Consider the following 19,515-nt stretch of genomic DNA (forward strand, 5'->3'; position numbering starts at 1 on the left):
CACTCCCCGGGTATTGTATCGACGAATATAATAATAATAATTCGTCACATAACCCACTCAGAAATATTTTTTCCATTGTTATTAATTATATTGGTCAATTAAGGCTGCAGTATACTTAATTCGAGAATTCGAGATCTTGGAAATATTTTATTAATATGGTATGTAAATATTAATTTAATCGTTAAGATCGTTATCAAATTCAATTGAATATTTTATACACGTGTAGAGTTTTAAATTCCTGTTGAATTAACATGGAAACTGTTTTGAAAACTATATTATATTATTAACAATTAACGAGGAGGTTTTGCAATACAGTGATCATTGCTATAGAACCACACCCTTTGTGTATACGAATGTTTTAAAATTTATTATTAAAATTAATTGATGCATAGACACACAAACACTGCACTAGATCGAGAAAGCAATACATTCGAGTGCCGTGCTACGATATATATTAACCGCTTTCTATTTAATTATGGAACACTATATCACATACCGGTGGCTTTAATTTTCACTTTTATGCATAACACACAATATTATAATATAAAAAAAAAACAGTATAATAAGACACTTATGTAATGCTATATCCCTCAGGATAAAATATACCAAGTTCGTTTACCCAGAGACTTTAACGTGAGTATGATAGTGTTATAATAACCATACATTATTGTACATTTGATTGTTTTTGTTTTGTTTTTTTATCATACAGTTAATTGAAAAAAAATTTGAACATTTATTTAACCCTTAGAGTATGTGTTATTATAATATTATACATTAAATTACCATTTTTATTTGTCAAAATCCAAATGGGAGTGCTGCCACTCGGTCACTGTTGTTCGCGCACAAACCGCCCGGAACACATTTACGATTACGTGATATGTGTGTACTGTGTATAGATACTTATGTATCTATATTTATTTGTATATGAATTAAAATAAACAAAATAGAAAAATACACAAAACAAATTCGAATTCTCAAATGCAAAGACAAGTCAGAATCGCGTTGTGTCTAGATTGTAACTGACATCGGACAACGCGTCTTTACCGGAGGTTTGATCGGTGTGCACGCTACGACTATACGCTACGAAAACGAGGACGTCGGACACTTGTCCTTTCTATTTTCCCCTCTCTCACCCTTCGATACGTGATACAAAACAGACCACCACCTTGGCGGGAATCGATATCTTAGAACAGTTCATAAATGGAGTACAATTTTTTTTTTTTCGAAAAAGTAACTCTCAAATCGACAAATCGTGTACCAATATGTATACAATCAGTGTTGCATTATGTAAGCGATGTTATTACCGCTTTATCATCATATGTATTTGGAGAAAACCGCTTTCCCCTCAGATGAATATATATACAGAAAATTATTGTGAGTGGCTTAGTCCCGTATAAGCAATTCATATACATATGTTACAGTTAAAGTGTTGAATTCAGTTATTTTATGAATAAACTAGGTAGTTCATGAATTACCTACGAATGTTAATTTAAGTACGAAATAATACATGAAAATCATATTTTAACTACTTATCTTATGGAATATCTAGTTATTCTATACATTTTTAGTTTTATTTCCATTAAAGTATAGAAATATAGAATACATTTGAATTTAAAATACCTATATTATAATATTTTATTTATTTAAAATAAAATTAATTATCTATTTGTACAAGCAAGGCTATTGTGACATTTAGAGTTGCACTAAACTTTTTTTCCTACAAACACAGAGTGACACACTGAACACATATGACTGTAAAGCTATTACTAAACGATAATCTTAAAATAACACGATTAACGTACATGAACATTGCCTATTGGCAGTCGAGCAGTAATTTATATTTGATACGAATTGAACGAATCAAGACGAAAGATAAGACATCGTACGTGCGACCTAGCGTTATCGGTAAACAGTGATCATATTTTGTATAATTTGACACATAAACGAAGTGATGCCAAACAATTTATAAAATAACTAGTTAAAGTATAAATTATATTAAATTATATATATTACCAACACGTTTGAATTATTTCATTAACTATCTGATTCAACACTTTAACTGTAACATACACAATATCTAAGTAATATATTATTTACAGGGTGTTTCTTAGTAAGCAATCATCGTCTAAAAAATTATTAAAATTTTTGAAAACATTTTTTTTTTAAGTTTTTACTTCTTTGAATAACAAAATACAATTTTTATTCCATATTTTTAAATACAATACTTTTCGATTTTTATGAATTGAATTTCGAAAGAGTAAGTACTGAATATTTAATTAATTTCTAATAGGTATTAAAATTTTAAATGTATGGATATTGTTAGTCTATACTCTCTCCATTTGTTCAAATATTAAATACTTATACATAATTAAGTACTTGTGTCAAATTTATCCGTTATGTATCAAAACACTTAGAAAAATATTTTGCTTTGAAATACAAAATTTAAACCAAAAATCATCTTCAAATTTATATTTTTTAAAACAAATTATCATGTGTAATGATTAACTTGTACATTGATTTCAGTTTATAAAAATTACCTACAAATATTTTCTATTATTCTTTTAATAACTTTCAAATAAATGATATAGAATCATTATTTTAACTGTGTAAACTGGTTTTTGAATTTAATTAAATTTTTTTGGTTTGCTTTAAAGTTTATAACAATAAATATATATTTAATACAGTAAAATTTAACCAGTTGTAAATACATCGTGTCCTTATTATGTTCAAATTTCAACTAAATTCTTACATATTATAATATATATAATATATTAACGTTTAATTCAAGATAAATGCATATTTTTGACTATAGGTAGCTCACAACACTTGAAACTATTTAAAATCCATTAACTATTGCACAACAATAAATGATATTTTTACTATATAGTAACTTTACTTGGTATAGAGTATAGGTATATAAATATATATTTAGTTACTGATAAATACTAATTGTACAATTAAAAATCAATAAGTATAGATATCTAAGTAAGTAATTATTATAATAATAATTTATAACAACTTTATAACACTGTTAATTGCGCACTAATTATTAGCAATCAACTGTACATGCAATTATTAGTATTCTAAAATTTATAACTTATATCTAACACAATTTGATAATCTGTTTAATGTTTTTATTTGTATTAAAATAACCATAAAAGATAAAAACCACGTCTTAACATATATATAATGTTATAAATATTATTTATATATATATTTATAATAACATATCCTGACTCATTGATTCATCATCATCTAGCCGGAACCACTGGAACTATGAGTATGAAATTTAGTTAGTAGTTTCATTTTATGGTTTATAGGTTCACTAAGAAAGGATTTTATTAAGTTCGTAATGTTTGCATATTAAAAAGTAGCCCTCACAGAGATTTTTTATAGTCTCACCAAAAAATCAATAGCAGCGGTCTAATTTTAATTGAATAAATATAAAATATAAAACACATAAAAGTAGGAACATATATTACTATACGTACCTACTAGGTAGTTCAATTATACTAGCTATTACTTATAAAAATCAGCTGTTAATTCATTTAAATCTAAAATTAACTTATTTTCATATATTAATTATCAAATTGTTACATAATATATTAATATATTATTGTTATTTGTTACCAACAGTATAAAATATGAAAAGTTCCTGTGCTTTCTATATATAAATAAAATAATAATATAATACATTGAAAACTACAATATTCTAAAATGAATAAAAAAAAGTGTATACGGCTTAAACCTATACAAAACAATATTTATAAAATGATTAAATTTTATGAGTTATTATAAACTTACTAAAGTGTAGCAACATTTTTTTAACGCATCAATATTTTGTGATTTAATTTTTTAAACATTATTTTGAAATAAATTGTCCATAACAAAAAACAAAAAAATGGGTAGATTTTAGATTTATCACAAGCTCTATCCACCAACTAAAACCTTACGTATGCCTGTGATGGTGTAGGTATAATTATTATATTTTAGATCATGCACAATAAATAAAAAGCTATGCACAATTATAATGATTTAACAGTGCTGCGGGTTTGTGCCTAACATTTAAATATTTACATAATTATTATATTATGCATCACATAAAAGTATAATATTACGTTTCATAACTCGTGCAATTTATCTTAGTTATTATTTATAGTATTATGAGCAAGTTTACCTGCGAGATAATTGGGTAACAGTGACGAACAACCGGGTATATTTGCGATGAATACGTCATAGCGGTATGACTTAAAATCTCATAACTAAACATAAATAAGAACGTTGAACCTTAGCTAATATAATTATTATATTTTATTTTAATGTTGAAATAAAATTTGATAAATTGTTAATAATCATACATTTCTTAATAATTTAATTATTAAATAAAATATTAAGTGAGAAAACATTTTTAAAACAATAATCTACTATTTTGTTTTAAATTATATAGTAAGTACAATTTTTTACAATTTTTTTATTAGTATGATTATGAATGTTTTAAAAAATTACTCTATAATTTAAATTATATAGTATACTTTTACGTTTATTTACTTAAATTAAAAACAATTTTTTAATAATACATTAATAACTACCAACATTTTAATACGGAACATGTTTGTAATATATACCTTCTAGATTATGAAATTTTCCCACACTTTATGGATTAATAGTATTACATATATTCTTTCTTTTTATAGTGTAATTATAAGCTATAAATCGAGCTATATACATTATACATATAAACATATTACATAATATGCTATACCTATAAATTGTATCTGCAATATCTTTGCTAACTTTAAGTCCATACCAATGTTTCAAGTGTGTCACTTATTATTTTAATAAATTTCGAAGTTAGTTGCTCTTAAGATTTCTCTTTACGATAGTTATCAGTTTTTAGAGCGGAAAACTCCAATTTATCATAACAAAATATATAGGGAAATATTATATTAATATTATATTTATAATAAATAGGGAAACACTGTATTTCATTATATTACACTATACATAATATCATAGTAGGTACACTGTAGAGCAAAAAAAAAAATAGAAAATAAAATATATTTAAATATATAATAAAATGATGTACATTAAATTATTCAATATACATAATACAACTTTTATTAAGTATAAATTGTAAGACGTCTATACAAGTATAAAATTTATTATTATGTCTCTCATGCTTACATGTATGTAAATGTATTATATTTTCTATGTCTTTAATTATTAAATTAACATAAATAATAATCTATGCAAACTGAATAATGACTTGAAACTAAAATAATTGAGACGCATAAAATCGGAAACAAAGAAATTCGTAAACTTTTGCAAAGACTAGAGAAGATCAAAACTGCAGTGATGAGAAAATATCGTAACCACCGCTGGATACCATCAAAGTCATCCATTCGATAGGTACTCCATAAATGCAATTGTAGACGACAAATTCCTGTATATGTTATATGAATTTAAAAATTCGAGAGAACTTAGTAATCATATTCCAAGATTTGTAAAAAATGTATCCCTTTTATAATACTTCAAATATAAGAATAATAATATAATCCAGCATTTTTTTACATTTTATTCTTCGACGTTCATTTTATCTGATGGTGAAACAAATATCAATTGAGTATCGGCAAATAGCCAAAAATATACTAATGGGTTAACGATTTGATACATAGATAAGAATGGGTTTTTTATTATTCGAATATTTTTTTGATTAGATCATAATATTTTACCATTATTTTTCAATATATCATTATATTTTTGAAAAACTCCAAAATATACATGGTAATTAAAAATATATCAATATTCAAAACCAAATTTTATTCATAAACTTGTGAAGCTAACAGATTCGAATTTGTATTTCACCAAACTATTTTAACTGAACAATATAAATATGCAAATACCTACAACTTCGGGTTCTAGTTATAAAACAAAACAAAAAATATATATTATCTAAGTTTGTCATATAGGTAATTTTAAAATTAAAACAATTGGTAAAGTATATTTCAAGACTACTAGAGATCACCATTTCAAAAACTAGCTACGAACAAATTTCTTGAAAGTTAACACCAGTTATTCGACAACTGACTGCGTTTAAAAAATTACAATTTATAATTCTAAAAAATGTTAAGCATTTTAGAAACAATAACATTTATGAAATACGATAATACGCCTCAATGATTAAATTACTAATAAAATACCTAGTAACCAAAGTTTCTATGGAATTGTATTATATGCTTACTATAAATAATTAAAAATGATAATTATTGGATGTAAGTAGGCCCTAATTGAGTTTGCGAAGGATCCAGGACTAACACTCTAGCTATCACCCCTTGTCCAATATCATGCAAAAAGTTCATATGCGAACTTAATCTAAATTAAAATAGTCAATATTTAATCTTTAAACTTTGAGAGTGATATCAAACGATCAAATTGTCATCGATTTTTAAAGTTTTAAATCGTATACTTCAACTATAACATAATATACAACACTTCAGATATATATTATAATTTATATTTATATTCCTATTAGAATATAAAAGAAATCTGGTATTCAGCTTTCGCGATATCGATACTCCAAAAGCTAATAATCATGTTGTGTTTAGTGAAATTATAACTGTTGTGAATTAAATTTTCACTTCGGTTATAATAAACTCCTTTAGAGTTTAACTGATATTATAATATATTATAATCGTATTATATCCGTGGCAAAGATCAAGACCACAAAATGTACAACAACGGTTAAAGCCATAATAATAAAGTACAAGTATACAATATTATATCCATCACACATACATAATATATAACAATAAGTAATGTAAAAATATAGATATAGATATTAGGTATCTAAAATATAACAATCGATGATATTATTATATTTCATCAGAACAATATGGTTTAAAAAAAAATACAGTAGTAATGTTAAACTATCAACCAATGAACCAGCAGTTCTGGTTAAACTTTCACGTGGCAATATCATCTCACAAAATAAGTTTTATTTAAAATGTTTTACTTTTTACTTTTAGTTAATTACACAATTATTATCAACTTATCAACAATATGAAATATCAATATAATACATTACTTTCAATTGTCTACGTTGAACGTCTAAATAAAGGTATATTTTATAAAAGTAAAAAATTTACATTATTTTTTTGATTATAATTTTTTTAATGTTAAGCTATTATTAATATTTATTATACATTTATCAAAATGTCAAAAAAATGTAAGTTGGTAATTGGTAAATTGAATTTACACAGGTTACGAAATTTGATTAATTTGTGTAGTACGCCGGTATCTAGTATTTTAAGTCTATTTAATTTCAAAACATTTTTTCCCAATATGATGAAATATTTTACAAAAAAATTGAATTTTTATTTTACATAAAATAAATTAATGATATTAATGCATTGAACGCGGCGGTTGACGTATTACTAAATCAAATAATAATATAAGTGATATTGTAAACACTTTTGTATGTTTTTGTTAATATAAAAAATTATTAAACAATCAAATGACAAATATTCGAAAAAATAAAACTTATATAAAAAAAAAGTTAATAAAAATATTGAAATATTTCACAATGTTATATTTTATGAAATGTTTAAAGTTCAAACACGTATAGGTTAAATATATTATGATAGTGACTACGTGCTAGAATATATTATAATATGCAGGTACCTGGTACCTACTAAAATATAAATGCATCTGAATCAACTGAACTAACAAAATAATATAAGCATTATATGTGCGTACTTGTAACAATAATTTTAAGTAGGTACCTACAATACTAATGCAAACGATCTAACCTGTAATAACAGTTCTTGGATAGACTATGTCGTATTTTTGTCTAATATACTTTCTTTATTAAGTATTTTATGACATATTTAAATTGGTAAAATTAAGATTCTCCACATGGAGTATGCAACTACTTACTTTAGAATCTAAAACTGCTTAAACTTTATATAATTTATAAGTATCTATCCTATATGTGGTATATTTGACAATGCAATGGAATAATTTTAATATTTTGCATTTTATTGAAAATAATTGAACAATTTTATCATCTCTCGCGTGTAAGAATAATATTAAATATGTATCTGATTTTTAATGGATACATCTGTATTACTATATTCCACTGTTGTAACAGGTTTCGACCTCCCAGTATGTATTATACATATATATACTATCCAAACATTATATATGTCAAATTTAAGTACGTATAGTTGTAGTTTCGACCGGTTTATTTTCATAATAACATTTTACATAACCTCATCAACCGGGAAAATGGATACACATTTCCTTTACAATTAATTTATTATATATATTAAGTACAAGTATCGTATAACCATGATATAGGTACCTACCTAATTCTTTCAAAATACAAAAACTCATTATGTCATCTCATTTTTTGTAAAGCAAATATACAACACATACATATAACACAACATTAAAAAAAAAAAATAGTAATTAAATAAGTTTCTTATTTTTTTCTTAGTAATAAATATTAGTCATTGGATATTAATTATTCTGGTACTTTTACTAGATACAAGAACTTGAATAAATAAAATTAATCTGAAATAGAAGTCTGAGAGAACTGAGAGTTCAAACACCCAAATTTAATAAGTTTATAACTGTAATTTAAATATACATTTTTTGTTAATCTTTGTTAAACAAAATAATTAATTAAATATAATTAAACGTCGAAGTAATTTCGATCAAAGATAAGGCATATAAATACGTTAATAAAGTATTTAATTGCGTTTTATTAATGGTAATTAAAAGTGCTGGATTAGAGATGTAATTTCAGACTATGATGGGATATAATATTACTTATACAATACTGCTAATGGTAAGAAAGAAAAAGAGAAGGTTAATCAACAAAGTAAAATCAGAAAGAACGTCGATAATAATGTTTAATTTTCATAATTATTGCCTGTTGCCCCTTTCCATAAAAAATGTATCTTTTTTTTCACCAATACTCGTTTACATCAAAAGTGTACCTTACTCCTTTCTACGAATACTGGTTTTTACCAAAACGATTTAAAAGTCTATTTTAAATACTATAAAACATTAAAAAAACAATAAAATAGTATTATACATTTTAATAAAATAATTGTTTTAATAATAATAAATAACAATAGAATACTGTAGTATATATCGGTATAGAAGTCGTGAATTGGTCGCATACAATATTTAATTATAAATATATAATAATATAATTATAAATTATATATAAATTAGTTATATTTAAAATCATTTTTAAAAAATTATCTTTAATATAGACTTAATATATATTATATACTACACATAAAAAAAAGATAAATCTATCTATTTTTCTTGTTTTTACTAAAAGAAATTTTAAATTTAAAAAAATATATATATATTATTTTTTAATGTCCGCGAAGTTTTTATTGTCTATATTAGTTTTATCGACCGACTCAAGACTTAAATTCTGTTCCAAAATTATTATTATTGCTTAATTATTCTTAAAGTATGAATTTGTTAAAATGTATTTATATAATAGGTACGTTTATACCGTTTTTCAATATTTGTTAGTGTTTTAAAAAAACTTACTGCATAACAGTTTATTATAATATATAAGTTATTTTAATAGAAACGGATCTCATGAAAAGAACAGGGAACACCTTTAACAGAAAAAAAGTAGATATTTGATTTATACGTTTTACTCCTATTTTGATATGATTGGATTTGAAAAGAACAGGCATACGATAAGTTAATGGATTAATTTGAGAAAAAAGAGAAGAGGATATTTTTTTATTAAGATTATAAATGTTTGAATTATTATTTATTCGACGCTTAAGAAGAAACTTGAAGTAGGGGCATCCCTTGAAGTTTAATGTAATTGAGAACTAAGCACCCCACATACTTAACTTTAAATTGACCTAAACTAATCTAGACAAAATGGATATCGTATAATATTTACAATACTCTGATGAATGGAAAAAGTTCAATTTTGGCGAAAAGGCTGCACCCGAAAAAGCACTTCTTTTAAATATTCTGATTACTCTAAATAGCAAATATAGAGATGTTCTTGCAATTCTCTGATCCACCCAACTTTCCCCTATTTTAAGAACCCTTATTTTCTAAAAATTGTATTTGTTAAAATGTTATTTCGTTAAAAAAAAAACTGAAATAAATTATAAAAGTACAATGTACATTGTACATCTCCAAGATCAAATTTAATATTTTACGATATTATATTAAGTAAATACATATTATTTTAAATTCCATCCATTTTCAGCAGCTCTTTATAATAGTAGGTCATCAACTGTATAACGATATGTAGTACACATTATATTGCATACTCCTTAAAAGTAGTTTAAGACAACTGCCGAATATAAAACGAAATACATATTAAAAATCCAAAATAAATAAAACAGACCGTGAGAGTATTTATTTATATAATTATTATTATTTTTATATTTTTAATTCGTATTTTCGTCCACGATCACATAAAATCAGCTAAAGCGGTTAACATACTATTTTCATACACCATTTGTCACAATCGATCAAATTATTGCCGGTAATAATAGCGTCTAATGACCTTTATCTGTTTACCAGTGTACTACACGCGGCACACGCCAAGTGGGCTAGTCGCTACAGTGACGAAAAACGAAACGAAATACTGTTATGGAAGGCCATCGGAATTGTCAATATTAAATGCCATAAGTACATTATTTTGACATTATAATTTTACTATGTGACAGCCAATAGGAACAATAGACGTGGACGAGAATATAATCTATGTACAGTTAGCCACGGACGTACGCCAAAAGTTTTTGGCTGAGAATGATATGTTAACATTTATAAACGTTACTTAGCAACGTAGAGTGATCCTAATAATAATTATTGTTTTCTCGTCAAAATTATACATCAAGGTAAGAAGGATGACAAAAAACTCGAAGAAAAATTGCCGTGTTAATGCTAAATATGAAATAGTTCCAAAACGACTCCTTATTCAACCCATTCAGTAGAAATTTCAGTATTTAAGTACGTATTATTTTAATAACGAAATACTAAAAATTATGTTTTGACTATTAATTTTCATTATAAACATGATGATGTTTTTAAATCTATCTGATATTATAATATAGTTAATAAAAAATATGATTATTTGAGATTAAATGATTATCTAATAAACATCTAAATGAGTAACCTAACCTAACACAATACAATATTTTAAATTATGGCAAACGAATAGGTAACGAATCGGATATTTATAAACTACTATACATACAACTTATAAAAAACTTTTTTTTACATTTTTAAGCGTTTTAACCTATAATTAAAGATTTTATCAACATAATTATTACAATATTATAACATTATATTATTATATTAACATTATATTATAACTTAAAAGAAAACTTAAAAATTAAAACATTTTAAAATGTCCATTACTTAAAAGCTTAAAATTATGAAAATATTTCTAAAACTATATTATAAATAGAAAATCTTAATCTAAATATTTGGTAAGAATATCATGTCAGTAAATTCATTTACTTCAAAAAAAAAAAAAATTTAACTCAGCTCAAAATCTAAAGTAAAATTAATTTTGTATTTTATATTCATAAATGTCATTGCCGTCAGAACTTAGTTAATGGTTTTGTGCTTTAGTGTACGTACAATTTTACACAGTGAAAGAAAACAAAATTTAATTTTAAATCATTTTAAACATAAATACTTAGTATAAAAACAGTTGGAAGGTTACTCAACAACAATTTTACATTTATCTACTATTATGAATAATATGTTATTTGACATTTTTTAAACAAATTATGCAACTTTTCTGAATATGACTAATGAGTCAATTTACACAAATTCGAAAAGTATTTGAAATGATAAATCAGTTTGAACAGCTCATAAGTCGATTCATGTAAACAATATTTAGAGGATTTAACTCCATACACATAATAATATGTACTCGCTTATTTACTAAGCTTTTAAATTAAAATCGGCTTTGATCAATTCCATTGAACATGAATTTTGTTTCTTAACCATCATTATGTATTCTCTGCACTATTGAGTAATCAAATAAATATAGTCACAATTCATTAAATAAATAAAAATATACCTTACTACTTATTAGTTACTTAGTGAATATTACACTAATAATTATTCATTTTTTCTTCGTTATAATTTTACAATGGTTTGAAAATTGAAATCGATCATTAATAATTTGTTATTACACATAATATTGTGTTTAAACAAAAAAATACGCTTAAACATAAGATTATGCAACCATAAAAGTGGATCTATAAATGTCTGTTTATAGGTAGCTATTGGTTTACTATAATTTAATGACTTTTTAATCGTTCTAATTATTGTGTATTATATGTTCAATTATTTTAAAACTTGGATAAATACGTGATTTAGTGATTTTACACATGTGGGATATATATGGGTATAATTATTAATTAGTTGACAAATTATAGAAATTGTGACAAAAGTATAATACTTTTTACCAGAAATAGAATTATAATACACTAAAACATCTACATAGCGGAAATCATATTGGAAAATCAAAACGTGTTTCGTACAAGGTGCGTTATTTTCCCATGTATTTTTTATAGGGGAATTTAAAAAATTTAAATTTCTTTAATTTAAAATTTGCCACTATAGAGAATGTGTTTGTTATTATGAGTTGTCCGTAAACAGAATATATATCACTGAATTGTATTGTATAAATATCTCTAAGGATACGATTTTCCAATATGTATAAGGTGTATCAATCTTTATATCACAAAGCAATAACATTTATAAAAATAATTAAAAAAGTTAAACGATTAAATATACATTTATTAATAAGCGCAATCGTATTGTTGAAATTTAAAAACTGTAGAACTCAAGCAAGTTTCACATACAGCATGTATATTAATATATTATATTTAAATAAACTTTGTAAAAATAAAAACAAAACTGGCTAAATTACTAATATTGTATTTTGTTCGTTGGCAAGGAGATATATTGGCTTTAATGTTTGTATAACACGTTCGTCCGATTGCAAAAAAAAACACTGAATGTTCGTAGTCGTTATTATAGATTAGATATTTGCATACAAATCATTTTCTTGTACAAAACTAATTATTTGATGTCTGTTTATATGTAGAAAAAATAGTTCAATTATCTTCATGATATCTCGACATTTATTTTATAAAAAAAAAAGTGATTTTAAAACAGTTAAAAAAAATAAAAAAATAAATTTAAATAAATTAATAAATTAATTAATTAATTAATTTATAAATAAATTTTAATTTATAAACCGAAACAGCACTTATTGTATGTGGGAACACGAGTACAAATATCTATACAGTTCAAATGAATGTGCTTTCGGAAGACATGAGATCAGCAGAAATATCTAACATTGTAAGCTAGCAAAACGAGTAAGTTATACTAGATTTTGAGTGGAGTATGGAATGTATTGTAACTGGTGCTACAATTATATAAGTTTATTAATAAAAAAAAACATTTAATAATAATCATAGTTCATTCAAATTCTATCGAAATAGTATATTTTTTAAACGAAAAATAATAATTATTAATAGCTGCAGTTAGTTATAAAAAAATATAGTTCGGTTTGACTTGAAACTTTCTGTTACTAGGTATATTATTATTATTTGTTTATTTATTTTTGTTTGGAAACAGTGACCTTTTCAGTTTATTTAGATTTTCTGTAAGCGAATTATATAACATGGAACTATTCACTCCATAATAAGATACAACGGTATTGATAATAAGTCAATAACAGTTAGTTTTATTTTATAAATTGGTATAATAATTATTATTAAATAATAAAAGTGATTTATTTTTGTAATAAATACATCAACCTACCACGTATTACCAATAGACAGATAAATTACGAAAGATGACTTTCACAGTTTCAGTTTTCGCACATTCATTTTTTGCACTTATTGGTTCTCCCCCGACGGGACTCACCTTGTCGTGGTGGGGGAGCTTGCGGACTCAGGTATCCGATATCTGAGTCTCACCAAGAGGTCCCGTACCAGCCCTAAGTAAGGCCATATCCGGCTATCGGATTCGAAGCTAATGTGTTCATTGCCGTATACAACATCTGACTTACAACAGTAGAAAAAGTCATGTCAACGCATAACGAGAATAAAACAAAAGCTGTAATTATCTAAGACGGAATTGGCTAAAGCAGTGAACGGATGTAGATAAAGAAGTCCTTACTTAGGGCTTACACGGCTATCAGATTTGGAGTTAAGATCAGTATCGTTCTGGGAGCTAATGTGTCAATTGCCGAAAATCATATCATCAGACATAAATATAGGAAAATCGTGTCAAGGCATAATGAAGATGAAACAAGCATTGTGTGGATCTATACAGCAAAAACGGCAGACGCGCAACAGTGAATGTTGTGGAGAATGCAGAGCCAGAACTGCAAAACACATAAACGAGGATCTTTCATGTCGGAACTTGGGAGTCAAATCCAAAATGCCAGCAGAAAGTCGTGTTTTTACGGTGGCAATGATTGCAAGCGTAAACAGAGGTTAGAAGGAAAACCGTGTATCAAATGAAAGTGGTTTAGAGATGAATCGTGAAAAATACTATATACAAATGGAGGCTGGTGAAAAACCGTTCAGTAGAATAAATGTGTAATAAATACGGAAAAATATCTGATCAGGGTTTGATCTTTTGAGTATTATTTGGAGCTTCGGTGAAGTTTTGAAATTGTGAAAAGTTAGCGTTTAAAATTTGTTTTTTTAAATTTAATTTAACTTTGTTTTAATTTATATAGTCAATAGATAATTAGATTTAAAAGTAATTTAGTTATTAATTTATTACTACTAGCAATTAAATAACTATTAGCATATTCATATATATAGGTAGTTATTCCCTATACTTAATTTTAAAGTTGGAATAAAAATAAGTATTAACTAAACTATTAATATGATTAATTTTATCATAAATTAGGGTTAGGATACCTATCCTAACATGTACCTATTTTGGTACATTTATATTTTAAAACACAATACATGCATTGACATCTAATAAAATAAAATAAATAATTTAGGTGACAAAAAGTATATTTTCATGTTCATTTTATAATATTTTGTTAGTAAAAAACATCAATTATCGACTACACGGCCTAATATTTAAAATGAAATATAATGAATACAAAATTGAAAATATTAAAACAAAATTATTTTTTTGTTCATCTATTAAATTCATGAAAAAGTTTTTATAAATTCCACCTTGAAAAAAGCATAAGTCATAATCACAATTCTATGCCCGATAAAAAAAATAATATGGACGATATTGTAAATTGAAAAATTATAAATATTATTCGACAAAGAGTCATGATGTTAATTTTGTTTTTATGAGTTAAATCAATCCAAAATTGAAAATGTTTAAAAAAAATTGTTTATCTATTTAATTTATGAAAAATTCCCATAAAATCAGCCAAAAGAGTATAAGTCATCACTATAATTCTATGCCCATTATAAATATATATGAAACCGTTGTTATAAACTCATAAATATATATATTAAATATATTATTCACCGAAAACTAATGATGTGATGCGGATGACAAAAAATATATTTTCATTTTCATTTTAATAATATTTTATAAATAAAAAACATCAATTATTAATCATATGACCTTATAATTAATATTAAGTATAATCAAAACAAAATTGAAAATATTAAAACAAAATTATTTATCTATTTTATTTAGAAGTTCCCATAAAGTCAGCCTTAAAAATAGTATAAGTTATCACTATAATTCCATGCCCAATATAAGAAATAATATGCACGATAATGTTATAAATTAAAAAATTATGCATATTATTCGACAAAAAGTCATGATGTTAATTTTGTTTTTTATTTTTTCGTATTTCTATATAACATCTTATTTCCCGCTAAGTCTTTATAATCAATACAAAATTGAAAATATTTAAACAAAATTATTTATCTATTTAATTTATGGAAAAGTTTCCGTACAGTCCACCTTGAAAAAAGCATAAGTTATAACTACAATGACCAATATTATGAAATATAATATACACGATACTGTATTCATAAATTATATTATAATATATTATTCAACGAAGCGTCTGATGTTATTTTTTTATTTATTTATTTTTTTTTTTTTTGATTTCTGTATAGCATCTTAGACATGTATATTTTCCGCTGTTTTTGTGGATGAACCAAAAATTATTGATTCCTTATTTTATTTTTTATTTTTTTTGGACGCCTTACATCAACTACACGGCCTTATAATTAAAATGAAGTATAATCAATAAAAAATTTAAAATATTAAAACAAAATTATTTATCTATTTTGTTTGAAAGTTCCCATAATGTCAGCCTTAAAAAGAGTAAATTATCACTAATCATGCTATAAATTTGAAAATAAAAACAACAATTAATGTAAATCCCACAGTTAACTATTATAAATTAATAACTATGGTAATTAATACGTAATTAATAATTACGGTTATTAGCTTATACCTTTTTGATTATAACAATCAGTTAGTTTTTTTAATGCATATTTGCATTTATTTAGATCTTTGCTATTAGCTTTTGCGCATTTAATACAATTTTTCAATTCATCTTCACAGGGTAGTTTGATATATTTTGATACCACCTTGCCCTAATAATAAATAAATTATCATTATAAATAATATATTATTTATAAATTTTTGAATTATTATACATACGGCTACTACTTTCACTGTCTCTGTTACAACTATTTCAGCTACTTTTGCTGAAGCAGTGAGGCAGTAAATTTATTAAAAGTTAAAGTTAAAGTTAAAGCTGTATGACTGTGGCACTATTATAAGCCGGGTCGATAAAATTATCTAATCTGTATGATTTAAAATTAGATTCAGATAGTATACCTCGCCGCTAATATTAATAATAAAATTTTTATTGAAAAATCCTTTCAATTTCTACTTTCACTGTCTCGGAACAACTATTTCAGCAACTTTTTTTGCGATTGAATTGGTGGATGACATTGTTATTTTTTTTGAATGCAGTAGGCCTAAAATATTAATAAAATTGTTATTAACACAAACAAATAATTATTTATAATGAAAATAGTCGTTTATTTATTATTAATAGCAACGATTGATAACAGTTTTATTTCAGCCATATAATATTATATAATAAAATAAAGCCAAATGATACACTTTACCTTGAACTTTGAATGTTGGCATGAAATTTCCTTGTCTAATTTCTGTTGCACCAAACGATGTCATTTGGAAAGCCGAATTATAAACACGTATCATGTCAAAAAAATGTTTTGAATTTTCGTGAGAAAAATTTAAGAGACTTTTTAATGGTTTAGGTGGATCAGCAATGTCTTCCAAAACAACTTTTCCTCCTGAACAACAAAAACCTGCAGGCTCTTTGGACCATTTCAATGCACGACAATAATTACATTTTAAATTCATATTTCGAATGATAACGTGAGAATTATTTTTATAATCTATTAATTTATCATAAGTAAATGTTGAAATTTCACGGCGACGCCATGGAATTTGTGGTTCATCTAAATTTTTGTACGAAATTTCAAGATTCTAAGTTCACGGGAAGTACCCTGTAGGTTTTGATTCCCGTGCGAGTTTCGAAAATTTGCGGAAATTTGCGGCCTAAATGACTGTATCTTTTGATTGCGTTGGCTTAGATGGTTGATTTTTCTACAGCTTCCAGGGACAGTAGACCTGAGTATCATATAGAAATTTCAGTTTGATACCTCCACGCGTTCCTGAGAAAAACGGTCTTGACGGACGGACGGACAACAAAGTGATCCTATAAGGGTTTCGTTTTTTTCTTTTGAAGTACGGAACCCTAAAAATGGTCAAATATGCAAAATATGCAACTATAAATTTTAAATATGAACTCGTATTACCAAGAAACAAATTTCTATATTACTTAGCTATGTTTTTAATGATTATTGAAAAACATGCAAACTCCTAGAAGTCACTAGCCCTAGTTATCACTATAATTCCATGCCCAATATAAGAAACAATATGCATGATCTAATATATAAAAATCTCGTGTCACAATGTTTGAATGGTGTTTGGATGAACCGAAAATTGTTGATTCCTTATTACTTTTTATTTTTTTTTTTAGGGGGGGGGGAGGTCAAACGTATAAAAATTTTATAATTTGTTTTTTTTTTATTTTGGATATTTTTGTAAATTATCATTATATACATTTTTCACAAAATAACTGTATTAATAATACAATTATTGTATTGGAATATTTTCATTACATTATTTATGTGATTGCTTATTGAACACGTTGGTGTCTATTGAAATGTATATCAATTTTATAAAATGCTATTGCTTTAAACAATTTCATATTATAATATTCTTTATTAAATATCATCAAGCGTAGTATAAACTACTAGTGTTTCTTTAATTATTCTATTATTATTTGTTATTATACATGTTGTGTGCAGTTTTAATAAACATCGTTTTTCTCCAAATTATAATAAAATTTTTTTTTTTATAAAATGTATAAATCCTTTATATATTGTTATATCATTGCATGTTTGCACATTACAAATATTTTTGCACATTTATGTCTTATTATCAATTTGTTTGGAAATTTTATATTTTTGTTTTTTTTTTTTTTTTTATATGATATGTACATATTATTATTTTCATGCCATGTTATTATTTATTATTGCATTATGTTGTTGTTTGTATTATAATAATAAAAACCTTATTTTTGGAAGAAATTTTGTTGAATTATTTAGAATTATATTATGTTTACTCATATAAATTATTAGACTTAAATATCGACCGAGTTTTTGACTATTACAATATTATTTCAATTGACACTAAAAAACAAAAAATTGACTGCCATAGACGTTGGAATACAACATGAGATTCATTTGGTATGACTACTGACCACTCTGCTACACACAACTATTGGTTCGTTGAGTATAATATGTTTTAATAGTAGTAGGTACTTAGTATCTATAATACTTCACAACACAAACCCTTCATAATCTACGTGTAAAAATGGATTAGTAAAAAAAAATATTAGATATTTAAGCACTATAAAGATGTGATATCTTAAATAAATGCTTAGTATATTGAATCTCAGTAAACTTGTAAACTTATTTTGTTTCAATAATGTATTTACTTAGCGAAGAATTATTTAAAAAATATTTAAATATTTAAAAAATAGTTCCTATATAAATATTAATAATAATATTTTTAAATCATAATAAGTTATATTTTAATAGTCCTTCGCCATTTAATTATTTTGTTCATCACACAAATTTGTCTGTATTTTACATAGTTTAAATGGGCAACTCCTGCTTAGATATACTATACAGTATAGACACACCGTCGTGCAGTTATATTTTTTTTTACTAAGCTCGTGCCACGAATGTGGCGCTGGATATTGTTTACATGTTTCGTCATTATTCAATTGATAAAAATAAACATGCATTACTTATTTGCATGAAAAATAATTTTCAATCACTGATGTTTCTAACTGAATTCTGT

General features: G+C 24.8%; 1 protein-coding gene across 1 annotated transcript in view; it reads right to left on the reverse strand.

The window, feature by feature from the left end:
* Window positions 1-1,072, reverse strand: part of LOC114132241 (probable chitinase 10) — a 30,858-nt gene extending 29,786 nt beyond the window's left edge. Inside the window, exon 1 of the mRNA XM_050204448.1 lies at window positions 784-1,072. Coding sequence (XP_050060405.1) covers window positions 784-786 — 3 coding nt within the window. The 5' untranslated portion in view covers window positions 787-1,072. The remainder of the gene's footprint in view (window positions 1-783) is intronic.
* Window positions 1,073-19,515: the final 18,443 nt, after the last annotated feature.

Source organism: Aphis gossypii, chromosome 1 (assembly GCF_020184175.1).
Source record: "Aphis gossypii isolate Hap1 chromosome 1, ASM2018417v2, whole genome shotgun sequence".
NCBI classification, from domain to species: domain Eukaryota; kingdom Metazoa; phylum Arthropoda; class Insecta; order Hemiptera; family Aphididae; genus Aphis; species Aphis gossypii.